At 42.7% G+C, this 14,919-nt stretch overlaps 1 protein-coding gene across 3 annotated transcripts in view; it reads left to right on the top strand.

Moving 5' to 3' along the window:
- The window catches only part of smarce1 (SWI/SNF related, matrix associated, actin dependent regulator of chromatin, subfamily e, member 1), a 75,832-nt gene extending 71,405 nt beyond the window's left edge, over nucleotides 1-4,427 (top strand). For all 3 annotated transcript variants that reach the window (XM_052038742.1, XM_052038741.1, XM_052038740.1), the window contains one exon: nucleotides 2,894-4,427. In XM_052038742.1, coding sequence (XP_051894702.1) covers nucleotides 2,894-3,105 — 212 coding nt within the window. In that variant the 3' untranslated portion in view covers nucleotides 3,106-4,427. The remainder of the gene's footprint in view (nucleotides 1-2,893) is intronic.
- Nucleotides 4,428-14,919: the final 10,492 nt, after the last annotated feature.

Here is a 14,919-nt window from a genome sequence, read left to right as displayed (position 1 = left end):
TGCCTTAATTGCTTTGTGTACCTTCATGTTAACTTTGTAATTCATATACAAGGATGTCAAGATCCCTCAGAAGACCATGTCTTTCAATTTCTGACCATTTAAAAAAAACACACCACTAACTATTTGTCTTTTAAACCGGATAACCTGATTATTCCTCAATATTCCATCTGTCATGTCCTTGTCCAGTCACTTAGCCCCTTGAAGCTACAATGCATCCTCCTCACAGCTCACATTTAACTTTCTACCATCTGCAGACTTGAATTTATTACCCTTAATTCTGTCAAAATCTGTAATATTAATCATTGATTATGAAATTCTGGGTCCAGAACTGATCTCAGTCCTATCCCATGAGTCATAGCCTTCCAACCTGAAAATGACCCATTTATTCCTACTTTTCTGCCATCAGCCAATCCCCGATCTAGGCTGGTATATTACTCCCAATATCACCTGCTCTAATTTTGTTTAATAATTTCTTGTGTGGCACTTTATCAAAGGCCTTCTGAAATTCCAAACACAACTGCCCTTGTGTATTATGCTGGTTACAATTTCAAAATAAAATTCTGAACAGATTTGTTAAAACCAATTTCTCTTTCACAAATCCATGCTGACCCTGCTGAAGACTTATTATTTTTCTAAAGTGCCCAGTTACCACATCCTTAATAATAGATTCCAACATTTTCCCTCAGGCTAATTGGTCTTTTGTTTCCTGCTTGTTCACCCACTCCCCTTCCCCCCCTTAAGTAGGGGGTTATATTTCCTACCAATCTGTGGGAACTAGTCTCAAATCTGTCGAATTTTGCTAGGTGTGTCTGCTCCGTCCATCGCCATCGCCTTTGAAACCCAAGGGTACAGATCATCATCTGTTGCGGATATATTGACCGAGCTCCATTGTTCAAGGAAGGAGAGGGACAGAAAATAGGAAACTATAGACCTATTAGTCATTGACAAACTGCCGGAATGCATAATTCAAAAAGTAATACCAGGCTATTCAGAAGGTCAGAAGACAATTAAGTAAAGGTGGTTTTATGAAAGGGAAATTGTTTGACAAAATTTTTTTAGAATTCTTTAATGCCCTATAGTTGCCAGATCATCAATTAATCCTTTCTCATTGCACAGTACTGGTCTGTTCCCTCATGATTTCAGTGTGCTGATCGAGACAGCTATTATTTATATAGTCCATAAATGAATCCTCCACACTATTAATTTGTTTTGCATGGTCTTTATTAAAAAGTCCCCCGTGGTTATAATATGAGCCACGTTGCCACCTCTACTTTCTGGATTTATGCTGTCTTACACTTGCCACCACTGCTTTGGGACATAAGTGACTAGAAGCAATATTTTATGCCACTTTCTGTTTCTTAATGCCCCCCAAAGCTGATTCTGCGACATGATTTTCTGAGCTACTCTACTGTCGTACACTGCTTTTAGCCCATTCTTAAATACCAGGGCTACGCCACCTTCTATTTCATTTTGCTTTTCACTTCCCATTTCATATTTAACCCCTTTCCCATGACTCTCCCATCCCTTTCTGAATACTGTCCATGTTACCATTCTGCATTCTCACTGTTCTCTGGTGAGTTGCTATGGGCATTAAATGTCTTTGGGTTACTCCAGCCATGGGAGAAGGTGGGTGCCACAGACACTGACGGGCCTTGGGTGACTGTTATTCAGCTGGCCATCTTCAGTACTCCAAACTTGAATTTTACAGGGCCTTGATGAGGCCACACCTGAAGTATTGTGTGCAGTTTGGTCTCCTTTCCGAAGAAAGGATGTACTTGCCATAGAGGGAGTGTGAGGAAGGTTCACTACACTGATTCCTAGCAGTGTGGAACTGTCAAATGAGGAGATTAGTGAATGCTGATCAAGTCAACCCAGAGTTTAGAAGAATGAGAGGAGATCTCATTGAATTGTACTGGACTTGGTAGGCTGCATGTAGCGAGGATGTTTCCCCTAGCTGGGGTTTCCAGAACCAAGGATCTCAGTCACACGATAGCAGTCAGACATGTAGCACTGAGATGGGGAGAAATTTCTTCACTCAGAGGTGGTGGACCTGTGGAATTCTCTACCACAGAAGTTGCAGAGGCCAAGTCTCTGAGTATACTTAAGGAGAGAGATTTCCAGACACAAAAGGTACAAGGGGTATGGGGGGAGAGAGCAGGAATATGGCATTGAGACAGATAATCAGCTTTAATCATAATGGATGTGGAGCAGACTCAAACGGCCGTACGGCTGACTGCTGATTCTATTTTCCTACATTTCTATGAAGGTCGGGTAATAATTGAAGTTTAATAATTACTGCTTTTAATAGGTGATCTAAACCCAGGCAGAAGGCAGCCTGCTACTTCTCCAGGATTTCCAGTGATTTGGTCACAGAAATTGTAACCTCTAAACACTCATTTTGTTGTGAAAATTGTGTGAATTTTGTATAGTGTAATCTGCTTAGTGACAGCAAACTTGTTCTCTATTCAGAAGGTTGTGGTTCAAGCTCGTTCCAGAATGTGAGCATGTAGTCCAGTTCAGTGCATTGCGGAGACCGTGCAGGCCCGGTGGCACCAACACCAGAATCCTGGTGTCACCTTTCTTTGGTCTAAAAAAAAGAAAGCAAACTTTTCTAATGGTAGGATAAACCAGGAAGTTTGTGCAGCAGATGGATTTATTTTTGAAGGGTAATAATGTCACTCTTCATGCAAATGTGGTGGCCATTTTATACCAAGTGAGATTCCAGCAGCAACACAGAAGTCAATGACCAGGTGACATGACCCCTTCTCTATTTCGAATTGCTTCAAATGCCTACCTGAACAGACTTTGTTGTGGGGACTGAAATAAGTTGCTTCAGTGTTCCCTGTGTTTTACTGGAGTAAATTATGTCTAAAATATGCATCCTTATATGCAGATGAACCACGTAATGATGAAACATCAGAAACCCAACAGAGTAGTGAAGAGAGCACGGCGACTCCAGAAGACAAAGAGGGCTGTCCGGACACAACAGATAGCAGTGTGGAGCAGGGAGCAAGCGAGAGTACCTCTGGCACAGAGAGTAACAGTGCCATGGCTGAGGAAGGTCTACCAGAGCCCACGCTAGAGAGCGAAGAAAAGAAAGAATGATTTCAACAAATACAAACTTTTCATTCCAGTTAGTTGTAATACTTTATTAGAATTGTACTTTTTTAACTTCTCTCTGTTTATGTTAGAAGGATTTTGTTTTTACACTTGTAGAGATGCTAGCACAATGAATTCCTTCTGCACAAGCTCCAACGCCATTACCCTTTTGAGATTGTGGTTCAGAATGGTGAATGCATTACAAAAGGGTGGAAGGAAATGTACAAAAACTTGAAAGTACTGTATGCTATGGTTAAACCAGGGTGCTTGTCTCTTGGTCCCTATAAAGGAATATTTATTTTCCTCATTAAATAACATGTACTTGAACTACACTGTCAGGTACATAGGTTGAAGCTGTTGGCTTTAATAATTATCTCTAATTTTCAGTGAACTTGATTTCTATGTATTTTTACTGTGTTTTAAGAAGCTTTTCAAAGGTCAAAAGCAAAGTTTTTCCGGTAAGGCTGCCCCCATCACCGACTGTTTACTGTGCAAGTGCTCTCTGGACCACATTTACCATTTCCTTGTGATCTTTTTCTCCATTGCCAGTGCACAGTGCACACATTAAATTCTGGTAGTGCACATCTTCCTAGAATTGGTTTTGTTGCTATTGGGTCTCGGTTAATATAGCATTTGTCCCAGAGGTGGCTGTAAGTTCACTTAACGCATGAGTTCAGTCAGTGCTCTATTGTTGCATCTTTCTTGAGTCATTTAATCTTGCAGTACCCTGTAATAAAATTAAGAGCCTCAAGAGTTATTGAAGTGGATAAGTTACTGGTGTAAAGCTGCAGGTTCCTGCCTCCCTAGCTGCTGATGGGTAAACTAACATTGTCATAATGTAAACAGAAATGTTGGAAAAACTTGGGACATCAGCCCCGCCTATTGGAGAGAAAAATAGAGGCAGTTGTTTCCAGTTGATAATCTTTCACTGGTGGTTAATCTGAAACATTGACTAGTGTTTCTCTCACCACAGATGCTCCTGACCTACTGAGTGTTTCCAGCATTTTCTGTTTTTATTTCATATTTTGAGCCTCTGCAGTATTTTGCTTTTCAATAATATTGTCACAAGATGGTCAAAGCCATGGAGCTGTCAAATGCTGTAGTTTGGTGCCACATGAAATTGTTTTGCGACAACCTCCCCCTCTAAGGGCCAGAAGTGTAGTTGATGTTTTGTTGTGTCTCTGGAAGATAGGACATGCAAGCAGGGATCACGGCACGGGTGGTTTCCCATCTGATTGGCATCACTCTTTGGTGTCTTGTACTGTAGTATACTGCATTACCTTTTTTAAAAAAAAATCACACCTCAATAAAGGAGAAGCTCAGTGTAATTGCTGCTGTGTCTGTTTTGTCGTCCTGGCATTAGTCACTATTTGTATTCTTCAGAGTATGGAAGCTGACCTGGCTAACCATGAGTTTGTTGGAGAGAAAATGGCATGCTTGCATTGATGGCACTTTTCACACCCTGACCACTGTGGCTGGTTATTACTTCTGTTGTTTTGAAGGCAAGTATGCTAATCTGGGTTGTGCACAACAAAGTCATGTGACATAAACCATCAGTAACTGTTTTGATGGTTAACTATAAATTTTGGTCATGGCACTGATAAAATTCCATTTCTCCATGTTCCCATGTGATCTTTTGTATCCATCTGAACAAGTAGATGGGACCTAGATTTAATGCCTCAGCTCAGAAGTGATGCTCTGGCTGTGGACAGCACCATGCTGAAGTTTGGAAATGGAACATACGTCAGCATCTGGCTCGTGACTGTGAAGACTACCCAGGCTGCCGGTGTGTTACAGATTAACAATCATGATGGCGCAGAAGGGTAAAAACTTTGAGCTGCAATTATTTGAATTTTGCATTTGATGTCCTTTCACAGTTCCACAAATGCTCTGGGGACTAGAGCTTGATCCTTTGCCATCTCCTCCTGCCCACAATAACATTTCACAGACATGCTGGCATCCATCTACATTTGATGAACTGTATCTAAATGAGAAGTGTTGATGTGGTACTATCATACGTACTATTTCTAATCCCTTCTTTACCCATTCGCTCCCCCCATCCTAATAATTTGGACCAAGCTTTAACCACATTGATCTAGCTGGCAGACAAAGCAGTGTGCTTCTCTTGCAGTAATTTTGGAGGCAATGTTGAACCAAGGCACATCTGCCCTCATGAATTGCACTGGTTCCAAGAAGAGCGAGAAAGTTCTGTCCTCAGTTCTGACTAATAATTTGATTACTTTTCACATTGATGTTTGCTGGACATTGCTTTGCCCAAATTCTAGTCTTATTTCCTGCATTACAACGGTGGCTAGACTTCAAAATTGGCTGTTTTCAGACGTCCCCTGATTCTGAAAGACACGTACAGCAATGTAAGTTTGCTTTTAAAATGTTACTTTGGCATCAATAAAACCCAAGGACTGAATTTAGCTGTAGCTTTAATAAGTTCATTCCTGAACTAGTGAGCATTGATTGTTTTTGTTTGACAAGAAATATACTTTGAGTGGGTAATCTTAAATGCCTGTTATTTAAGGAAGGAGCATAGTAACTTTTGTTTACTTGAATACTTACCTGCAAGAAAATATCTGACTGCTTTTATAACTGAAGGGAAAGAATACAGAGGTACTGAGTATCAGAAAAAATGGGTAGGCTCGTACTGGGAACCCAAGCCCACATTGAAGAGAAAGGGTCTGGATGACAGTGGAGTAAACAGAAGAAAAAAAGACATTTATATGGGGTGTTCAGCGATAATGAAAGGCACCAAAAATCTTCAGAGTGTGAAATGTAGTCACTGTTGTAAAGAGGGAAACAATTTGTGCAAAGAAATATGATGCTGACCAGATTTGCTTTGGTGATATTGGTTCAGAGATGAGTATTTTGGAGAACTCTTCTGATCCTTGATTCAGTGCCATGGAACTGAAATAAATAGATGGAGTTCCAATTTAACATTTCATCTGCAAGCCAATACCTCTCATACTGCAGCCCTGTCTTAGTACAGCGCCGATGGTTTTTGTGCTTCACCCTGTGGCAGAGGAATATACTGGGTCATGAACTCCTGAGGACAGGAGGCGATTGACTGACTGCCTTGAAGTAAACAAGGCATTCATCCGAGCAACCTGGCTAGTAATGGCATTATTGTGAGATGGGCAGTTAAAAGGAAGCAGCAGGAAAACTTGCATTAGTGAATGACAGGGTAAATTACATTACTGCACATACCTGAAAGCAAAATATTTCTGTTTGTGCCGATCAAAGGGCAATTTTGAAATACCTGTCCTGCCTGGTGACCAGTCAGAAAAGACTTTTGCAAAATATTCGGAGCAACATTGCTAATGAGCAGGGCCAATAGTAGGGCATCAGGGATGGGAACCACCAATCCCTCACTGCCCTTGCACCATTGAACTTGGGCAAAGTCAGACAGGAGACAGTAATATCTCCAAATCGGGAATAGAGTAGGGACAAAAATCTGACTTCTGAAACATTAGTTGTCATAGGCAAAGAGATGGGGATATTTGGTTGAATGTTCTCATTTGTCATTTGATTCCTGCGGTGTAAGTGGTGACCAACCTGAAATGTATCCTTACAAGACTTTGTAAGTTGAATTCCTCATCTTGTCAATTTGGCTGAAATGGCAATTATTTTGCAATTGGTTTAAGTGACCAATCAGTGGAAATATTTGTCATCATTATTACCTTTTATCAATATTCTGCACCTTTTGCTCTCACATCTCTAATTGTCAGTGAAGTATTCGTCTTGCATTTGAGGCCCTAGAGTTACGTAGGCAGAGGTGTTGAACAGCAGCCACCACCCATGCAAGAATGTGCCCCAACAAGGAAGAGATTATCATGAGAAAAACTACAGCAAAGGGTTGGTGTGAGAAGAAGATTTAAATTAGACAATGAGAGAATGTGTATAATTTAAATTGCCTTTGACCTCTTTACATATTTCTTAATGAGGATCAAGTTACAAAGGAAATGAAGTTGGAAAGATTCTTGCGTTAAGCTGCACATGCAAAAATGTAATTTTTAAAAGTCTTATTTTTGGATGTATGCAAGTGGTAACAGAACAGGTTATGATTCTGTACATATCTGAAATAATTCAGATGCAAGGTAATTATTGAATGCCTGGTGGCAGATTCTGATGTCCCAGTTAAAGGAAACCTACTGAATGGCACAGACCAAATCCTGTTAAATGGAGTTAGTAATGGATAGGTGCAATGGTCAGCATAGATGTGATGGGCCAAAGGGCTGTTTTTGTGTTGTATGACACACTGAGAATTCACAGACTAATGGGGAAGGGGCAGGGGACTGGGACTATAGCTGGATTTATTTTAGGACTCAATGACCAAACGATTGCTAACTGCACTGTAAATGTTCTGTGATTACAAAGTCCATTCGTTAGACAGGTACCTTCATTGTTCTCAGAGGGATTTTTTTGTAAATTACTAGGAACTAGAAATAAAAAGTAGTTGCTCTGCATTAAGTCTTTCATAGCTGTTTTGGGTCTGGTTGCAGTTGGAAAATTCACTTTACAATCTGCTTCTAATCAACTGAAGGATTTGTGTCCTCTCAACATGATTCTAGCATAGATCATTTAACTCTTTAAAGTTGATTTGTTTTGCAGGAAAAGTGTTTTATCACACTGGATCTCTCCACAGGTTAGTGCTGCATTCCCAACACTGCCACATTTCACCACCTGTTTCCACAGCGGCTGTTCTGAACTGTGCTTTCAGCAAATTCCGCTTGTGTGGGGCTGCTTCAGCTCAAGACCTTTTTGGCCTTGCACCTAAGCACATGACGAGGCAAACCCAGACTGCAGGAAACTGGAAGTTGAAAAGGTAAGGCATAAAGTCTGTAGATTATAGAATGTTAAAAGAAATAGACTGGTTGGAGCATCTTCTGAATTGATGCTTGAATTGCATTGAGGCGATCCAGTCAGTGTTCACTGTTGAGCATTAGCTCTTTAAAGGTTGATCGTAATTGGTTAAAAGGAATTGATAGCTGCTCCCTAAAAGTCAGACACTGAGTAACAGACCATTGAATTCTCCCACCTTAAGTAGTCCCCACACCCACCCCAAACCATGCCTCTTCCCTTTCCTAGCCTATCATTCTTCTACCTCCCCTTTTTCCTCCTTACCTTCGACCCATCCCCTAGTGGATCTGCTCTCCCCTCCTCCCTCACATCTGCCTGTCACTGTCTCTTACCTGTATCTACCTATCACCACCCTGTGCCCACCCCGCCTCCACTGTTTTGTCCACCTATCACTGCTCTGCTTTTCCCTCCTATACATTGGGCTTCCCCTTTTCCTATCTTCAGTCCTGAAGAAGCGTCCTGACCCAAAACATTGCCTGTTTTTCTCCACAGATGCTGCCTAGCTCGCTGAGTTCCTCCAGCATCATCATATTTATCATGCTATCAAAATAATCCTATTCAATCTTTGATCTGTGGTCACTTAGTTGATGTTAGTAGAGATACTGTAGTTGCTTCAGAATCTCCTTCTGATAAATATCTCCATAGATCTCAAGAGGAAAGGTTTGACACACCTGCCTATTAAAACTGATTGCTAACAGTCCTAAAGAATATTTTGGGCAGATTTTACTTAAGAATGTTCGAAATGCACTTTCAGATGTGGTTGTCTTTTAAATGAGGAAATAAGACAATTTAGGCACTGAGTTCCTATAAGAAGAATTGATATTAACCAGATGAGTGCCTTTTGGTTAAGGGTTAATTATTGATCAGGATTTTGAGAACTGTCGCTGCTCTTCCAAGTCACGCCGGGGTTTTTTTTTGCATTCAGGTTGAACCTCTCATTGAGGAGAGAGCATTCCTGCCTGAGCAGTATTGTACTGGAAATGTCAACTAAGTTTTGTATCCAAGTTTTTGGACTTGGACTCGAACTCATGGCCTTTGGATTCAGAAGCTGTGTAACTTAGTGAACCAAGACTGATGTCATATGTTACCTGGGAAATACTTCATATTTGGAGAATAGATGGTCAGCAAACATTGACCATAGTCAGGGCAGCGCAGGTTCAAGCCTGACCTCCAGTGCTGGCTGTGTAGAGTTTGCATGTTCTTCCCATGATTGTATAGGTTTCCTCCCACATCCCAAAGATTGTGGGTTGGTAGCTTAAATGGCCATTGTAAGTTGCCTCTAGTGTGTAAGTGAGTAGTAGAATTTGGCGGGGGTGGGGGGTGGGGGGGTTGGTGGGAATTGATGGGGGTGCGGGGACAATAAAATAGGATTAGTGTCAATGGGCACTTGATGATCCGTGTGGATCAGTAGGCCAAAAGGCTTGTTTCTGTGTTGTAAGACTGACTAGTTGGAAAGATTATGCAATTTTTTTCTCTATAACGTCACCACCTCACCCTTTCAGAAATCTCACGCAATGCTGGACAAGAACTGGTTCTTAGGAATGTTGAGATTTAGCCAAAGGGAGGCATTTTTATTTTAATTAATTCTGATGGTACATGTCTGTCAGAGCACAGGACAAAGCTACACACCCACACAGATGGGTGTCTGGTATAGAATCTGTCACAGGAGAACGAAATAGCACATATAGGCCTTTGAACTATCATGCCAATTCCAGCTTTTTGAAAGTGCCCTTGAATTAGTTGCACCTTTCCACAGCCATGAAAACTTCTCTCTGTTGGGTGAAAGTTACCATTGAATCTGCTTCCACCATCCTAAAAGCATCATGATCCAGCCCACGGCAACTTGCTGCACAAGAAAAAAATGTTTCTTCAGGTTCCATTTGGTTATTTTGCCAGCACTAGCACTATTTCCTTTAATAAAATCTTGCATGCCGGATTCTCGCTGCATAATTGAAGTGTCTCATCTCTGGTTGTTTGATCTGCTTTGTAAAGTAGGGTGCCCATACTCCAGCTGAGTTCCTACTACTAGATCTACAAAATCAAGTCCCCTCATAGTGAGGTACTCTAAGTGGCTCTCTGCCTGTTCAATCATTCTGCATAAATATAACCCCTCGGACCTGCTATCATTCCAGTAAATCGTTTTGCTGTACCTCTGTCCAGAGAAGTCTTCTGCCAAGATCAATATAAAAACATGGACTATTAGTCCTGAAAAATGTGACTTGAAATCTTGCCATGATAATTTAAGATTTTATATTTGACTTTAACAAAAATTATGAATGAAAATGCTGCTGACAATTAAATATTAACTATTAGACATTTGCTAAAAAATAATTGGAACTAGATGATGAGGATGTTGAGGCTGTGTATGTGCAGTCCCATTCCAGCATCAGAGGGCTGGCAGTGGTGCAACTCCTGGCATCAGCCCCTCACCATGCCCTCAAAGGGAGGGACTAAGCCCCTCATGCTATCCGCTTCCTCACCGCAGCCTGCTCTGGGGAGCTGTCCCCCACACTGCCATCCCACAGCAGTGAAATGGCCCCTTGAGATTTCTCCACCATTGAACCGAATCAGAATCAGGTTTATTATCACTGACGTATGTTGTGAAGTTTGCTGTTTTGTGGCAGCAGTACAGTGCAGGACATAAAGACACAAAAATTACTGTGCTACAAAAATAAATTAGTGCAAAAGGGGAATAATGAGACAGTGTTCATGGGTTCACGAACCGTTCAGAAATCTGATGGCGGAGGGGAAGAAGCTGTTCCTGAATCGTTGAGTGTGGGTCTTCAGGCTCCTGTACCTCCTCCCCGACGGTAGTAACGAGAAGTCATAACGAGATCATGACTGTTCTATTGCATGTGGAATTGACTTTACAGTTTACCCACTGTAACCTTTCACTCCCTTGCTGAAGAAGTATTTATCTGCCTCTGCCTTAAAAATATTCAAAGACTCTGGACTTCACAAAGGCAGGTGGAAGCAAAGATTTACAACACTGAGAGAAACAATATCTGTCTGCCTCGCCACTCACACCTGGCAGAGTAATGGGGTTTGTCTTTCCTGAATTAAAAAGAACAAACAAAGTTTGAAGTTTAAGAGAGGAAGTTAATAGAAGTGATGTATTATTCAATGTGGTTTGCAAAGCAATTCTTGTTTCCTCATGTTTTATACTTGCTCTTGATATCAGCAAAACTCAAATAGTCTGAGGGCGGTATTTTGCAATAAGTGAAGGTGGAGTAGGCTGCTAAAAGTCAATCCGATTTGAAAGGACAATTGAAGCGAAACTACAAACAAACATAAATTGCTACAGACTTGGTGTGCATTGAGAGAGAATTGTTCACACTATCATTTCTCTCCAGCATTCACTCAGGGTGGGGCAAGGCTATGAGCTATTATTGCAGGATGAGCTAGAGTTGTAGAGCACTACAGCACAGAAACAGTCCCTTTGGCCCATCTAGTCCATGCCGACCTGATCATCTGCCTAGTCCCATCTACCTGCACCCGGACTATATCCCTCCAAACCCCTCCCATTCCAAACCTCTCTTAAATGTTACAATTGAACCCGCTTCCACCACTTCCGCTGACAGCTCATTCCACACTTGCACCACCCTCTGAGTGAAGTAGTTCCCCCTCAGATTCCCCTTAAATATTTCACCTTTCACCCGAAACCTATGACCTCTAGTTCTAGTCTCACCCAACCTGAGGGGAAAAAGCCTGCATGCATTTACCCTATCTATACCCCTCATAATTCTGTATACTTCTACAAGATCTCCCCTCATTCTCCTGTGCTCCAGAATAAAGTCCTAACCTATTCAACCTTTCCCTATAACTCAGGTCCTCAAATCCCGGCAACATCCTTGTAAATTTTCTCTGCATTCTTTCAAGCTCATTGATATCTTTCCTGTAGGTAGGTGACCAGAACTGCACACAAAACTCTAAATTTGGCCTCACCAACATCTCGTACAACTTCAACATAACATCCCAACTTCTGTACTCAATGCCCTGATTTATGAAGGTCAAAGTGCCAAAAGCTCTCTTTATGATCCTATCTACCTGTGACACCACTTTCAACGAACTATGGACCTGTATTCCCAGGTCCCTTTGTTCTACCGCACACCTCAGAGCCCTACCATTCACTATGTAAGTCTTACCCTGGTTGGTCCTCCCAAAGTGCAACACCTCACACTTGTCTGCATTAAATTCCATCCGCCATTTTTCAGCCTATTTTCCTAGCTGGTCAAGATCACACTGCAAGCTTTGATAGGCTTCCTCGCTGTCCACTACGCCCCCAGTCTTGGTGTCATCCACAAATTTGCTGATCCAATTTACCACATTATCATTTAAATCATTAATATAGATGATAAACAACAACAGACCCAACACCGATCCCTGCGGCACACCACTAGTCACAGGCCTCCAATCAGAGAGACAACCATCTACTACCACTCTCTGGCTTCTCCCGCTAAGCTAATGTTGAATCCAATTGGCTTCTTCATCTTGGATGCCAAGCGAATTAACCTTCTGGACCAGCCTCCCATGCGGGACTTTGTCAAAGGCCTTGCTAAAGTCCATGTAGACAAAATCCACCGCCTTTCTCTCATCGACCTTCTTGGTAACCTCCTCGAAAAGCTCTATAAGATTGGTTAAGCGTGACCTACCACACACAGCCATGTTGACTATCCCTACTCAGGCCCTGTCTATCCAAATACTTATATATCCTGTCCCTTAGAATGTCTTCCAGTAATTTACCCACGACTGACGTCAGGCTCACCAGCCTATAATTCCCCAGCTTATTCTGAGAGTGTTGTGCCCATGGCTCAGCCTGGCTTGACACCAGTCTGCAGGGGTTTGGTCTGTTGCGGACCTGTTGGTTACAGTTACTAGTTTTGTGCCATCATGCATCAGATATAAGGTAGTGAGAAAGCTCAGAGGGCAGCCAGAGTCGCCGTTGATTGACAGTGTTGGCTTTTGTGTGATCTAAAGGGCCATGTTTGTGGTGGGTGCTGCTTCCTGGATTTCTCTTGGAGTTGTACGGTGGATCACGTCCATTATGCAATGCATACCATGATCCGCGGAGCAACTCTTTGTCCGCTGGAAGAGGATCCTGTGAGGACTTTTACTGCAGCAGGCAGCAGAAAGACCCCTCTGTAGTTATTGCATTTTAATTTTTATCGATGCACCATAGAAAGCATCCTATCTGATGCATCATGGCTTGGTATGGCAACTGCTGTGCCCAAGACTGCAAGAAATTGCAGAGGGTTGTGGTCACAGCTCAGCATATCACAGGAACCAGCCTCTCCTCCATGGACTCTGTCTACACCTCTCGCTGCCTTGGAAAAGCAGCCAACATAGCTAAAGACCCCACCCACTCTGGATGTTCTTTCTTCTACCCCCTTCCATCGGGCAGAAGATACAAAAGCTTGAAAATGCACACCACCAGGCTCAAGGACATATGCTATCATTCTGTTAAAATACTCTTGAACAGATCCCTTGTACTGTACATAAAGATGAACTCTTGACCTCACAATCTACCTCAACATGGTCCTTGCACCTTATTGTCTACTGCATTACAATTTCTCTGTACCTGTAACACTGCATTCTGTTATTGCTTTTCCCTTGTACTACCTTGATGTACTTATGTTGTGAAATGATCTGTATGGATGGCATGCAAAACAAAAGTTTTTCACTGTATCTTGGTACACGTGACAATAGTAAACGAATCACCAATTACCAATTCTTGAATGTGGTCTAATTGAGGTATTTTGAGATCCCAAGGCATGTCCACATCTTCCCAGACCTGGCAGAGGACGTTCTGAATTTGTGACTGAAGTCCCTCTTCACCAAGGAGAATAAAGTTGATTGGAGAAGAAGCAAAAGCAACATGAGGACAAAAACTTTACACATCGTGTTGGGGTAGAGGCAGATTCAATTGCAGCATTTGGAGCATCTCAGGTTTGGCCATGGTCAGGGTGCGGTAGGTCAGAATTGGCCATGGTCAGGATGTGGTGGGTCAGGATTGGCTGTGGTCAGGGTACAATGGGTCCAAATTGGCCATGGTCAGGGTGCGATGATTCAGGATTGGCGATGAGTTGGGATTGGCCATGGTCAGAATTCAGTGGGTTGGGATTGGCTGTGGTCAGAATTCGGTGGGTTGGGATTGGCCGTGGTCAGAATGCGGTGGGTCGGGATTGGCCGTGGTCAGAATGCGGTGGGTCGGGATTGGCCGTGGTTGGGGAGTGGTGGGTCGGGATTGGCCATGGTCAGGACACGGGTCGGGATTGGCCATGGTCAGAATGCAGTGGTTCAGGATTGGCCGTGGTCAGAGTGCGGTGGGTCGGGATTGGCCATGGTCAGGGTGCGATGGGTTGGGATTGGCTGTGGTCAGGGAGTGGTGGGTTGGGATTGGTGGTTTTCTGCCGGGTAGGTGTTAGCTATGGTTGAGGTGAGATGAAAATTTTTCTCCACCATTTATTCATCTAATTCCCTCTTGAAGGCCGCAGTGGAACCTACTTCCACTGCATTTCAGATTCCAACCACGTGCTGTGTGTATGAAAATAAAACTTTCGTTGTTCTTATCTTCCTCTTTATTTATATCTGTGACCTCTGGTCCTCGACACCTTTGCCAATGGGTACGGCCTTCCCTTAGAAGTATATCACCGGTCCTTCCTCGTAACTGGCTGTGAATCCTTCAACTCCCGCTCCAACAGCACTGTGGGAGCACCTTCGCCAGAAGGACTGCAGCAACTCAAGAAGAAGCACTCTCACATCACCTCTGGAATTAAGCTCTTTGGTCCAGGATTGGACCAAGGCACTGAGGAGGTCCTGGAGCTCAGTAATCCCAGTGAATCCCAAACTTGGCACCAGTGAGAAGCTTATTGACAGGGCCAGGTCCGCTGCCCATCCCACATGTGGCGATATTTGACAGGTCCTGCTGGATCAGTGTTTTCTAGACAGAAG

This window comes from Pristis pectinata, chromosome 25 (genome assembly GCF_009764475.1).
Source record: "Pristis pectinata isolate sPriPec2 chromosome 25, sPriPec2.1.pri, whole genome shotgun sequence".
Lineage (NCBI taxonomy): Eukaryota > Metazoa > Chordata > Chondrichthyes > Rhinopristiformes > Pristidae > Pristis > Pristis pectinata.
This window is presented reverse-complemented; position numbering and strand designations above follow the sequence as displayed.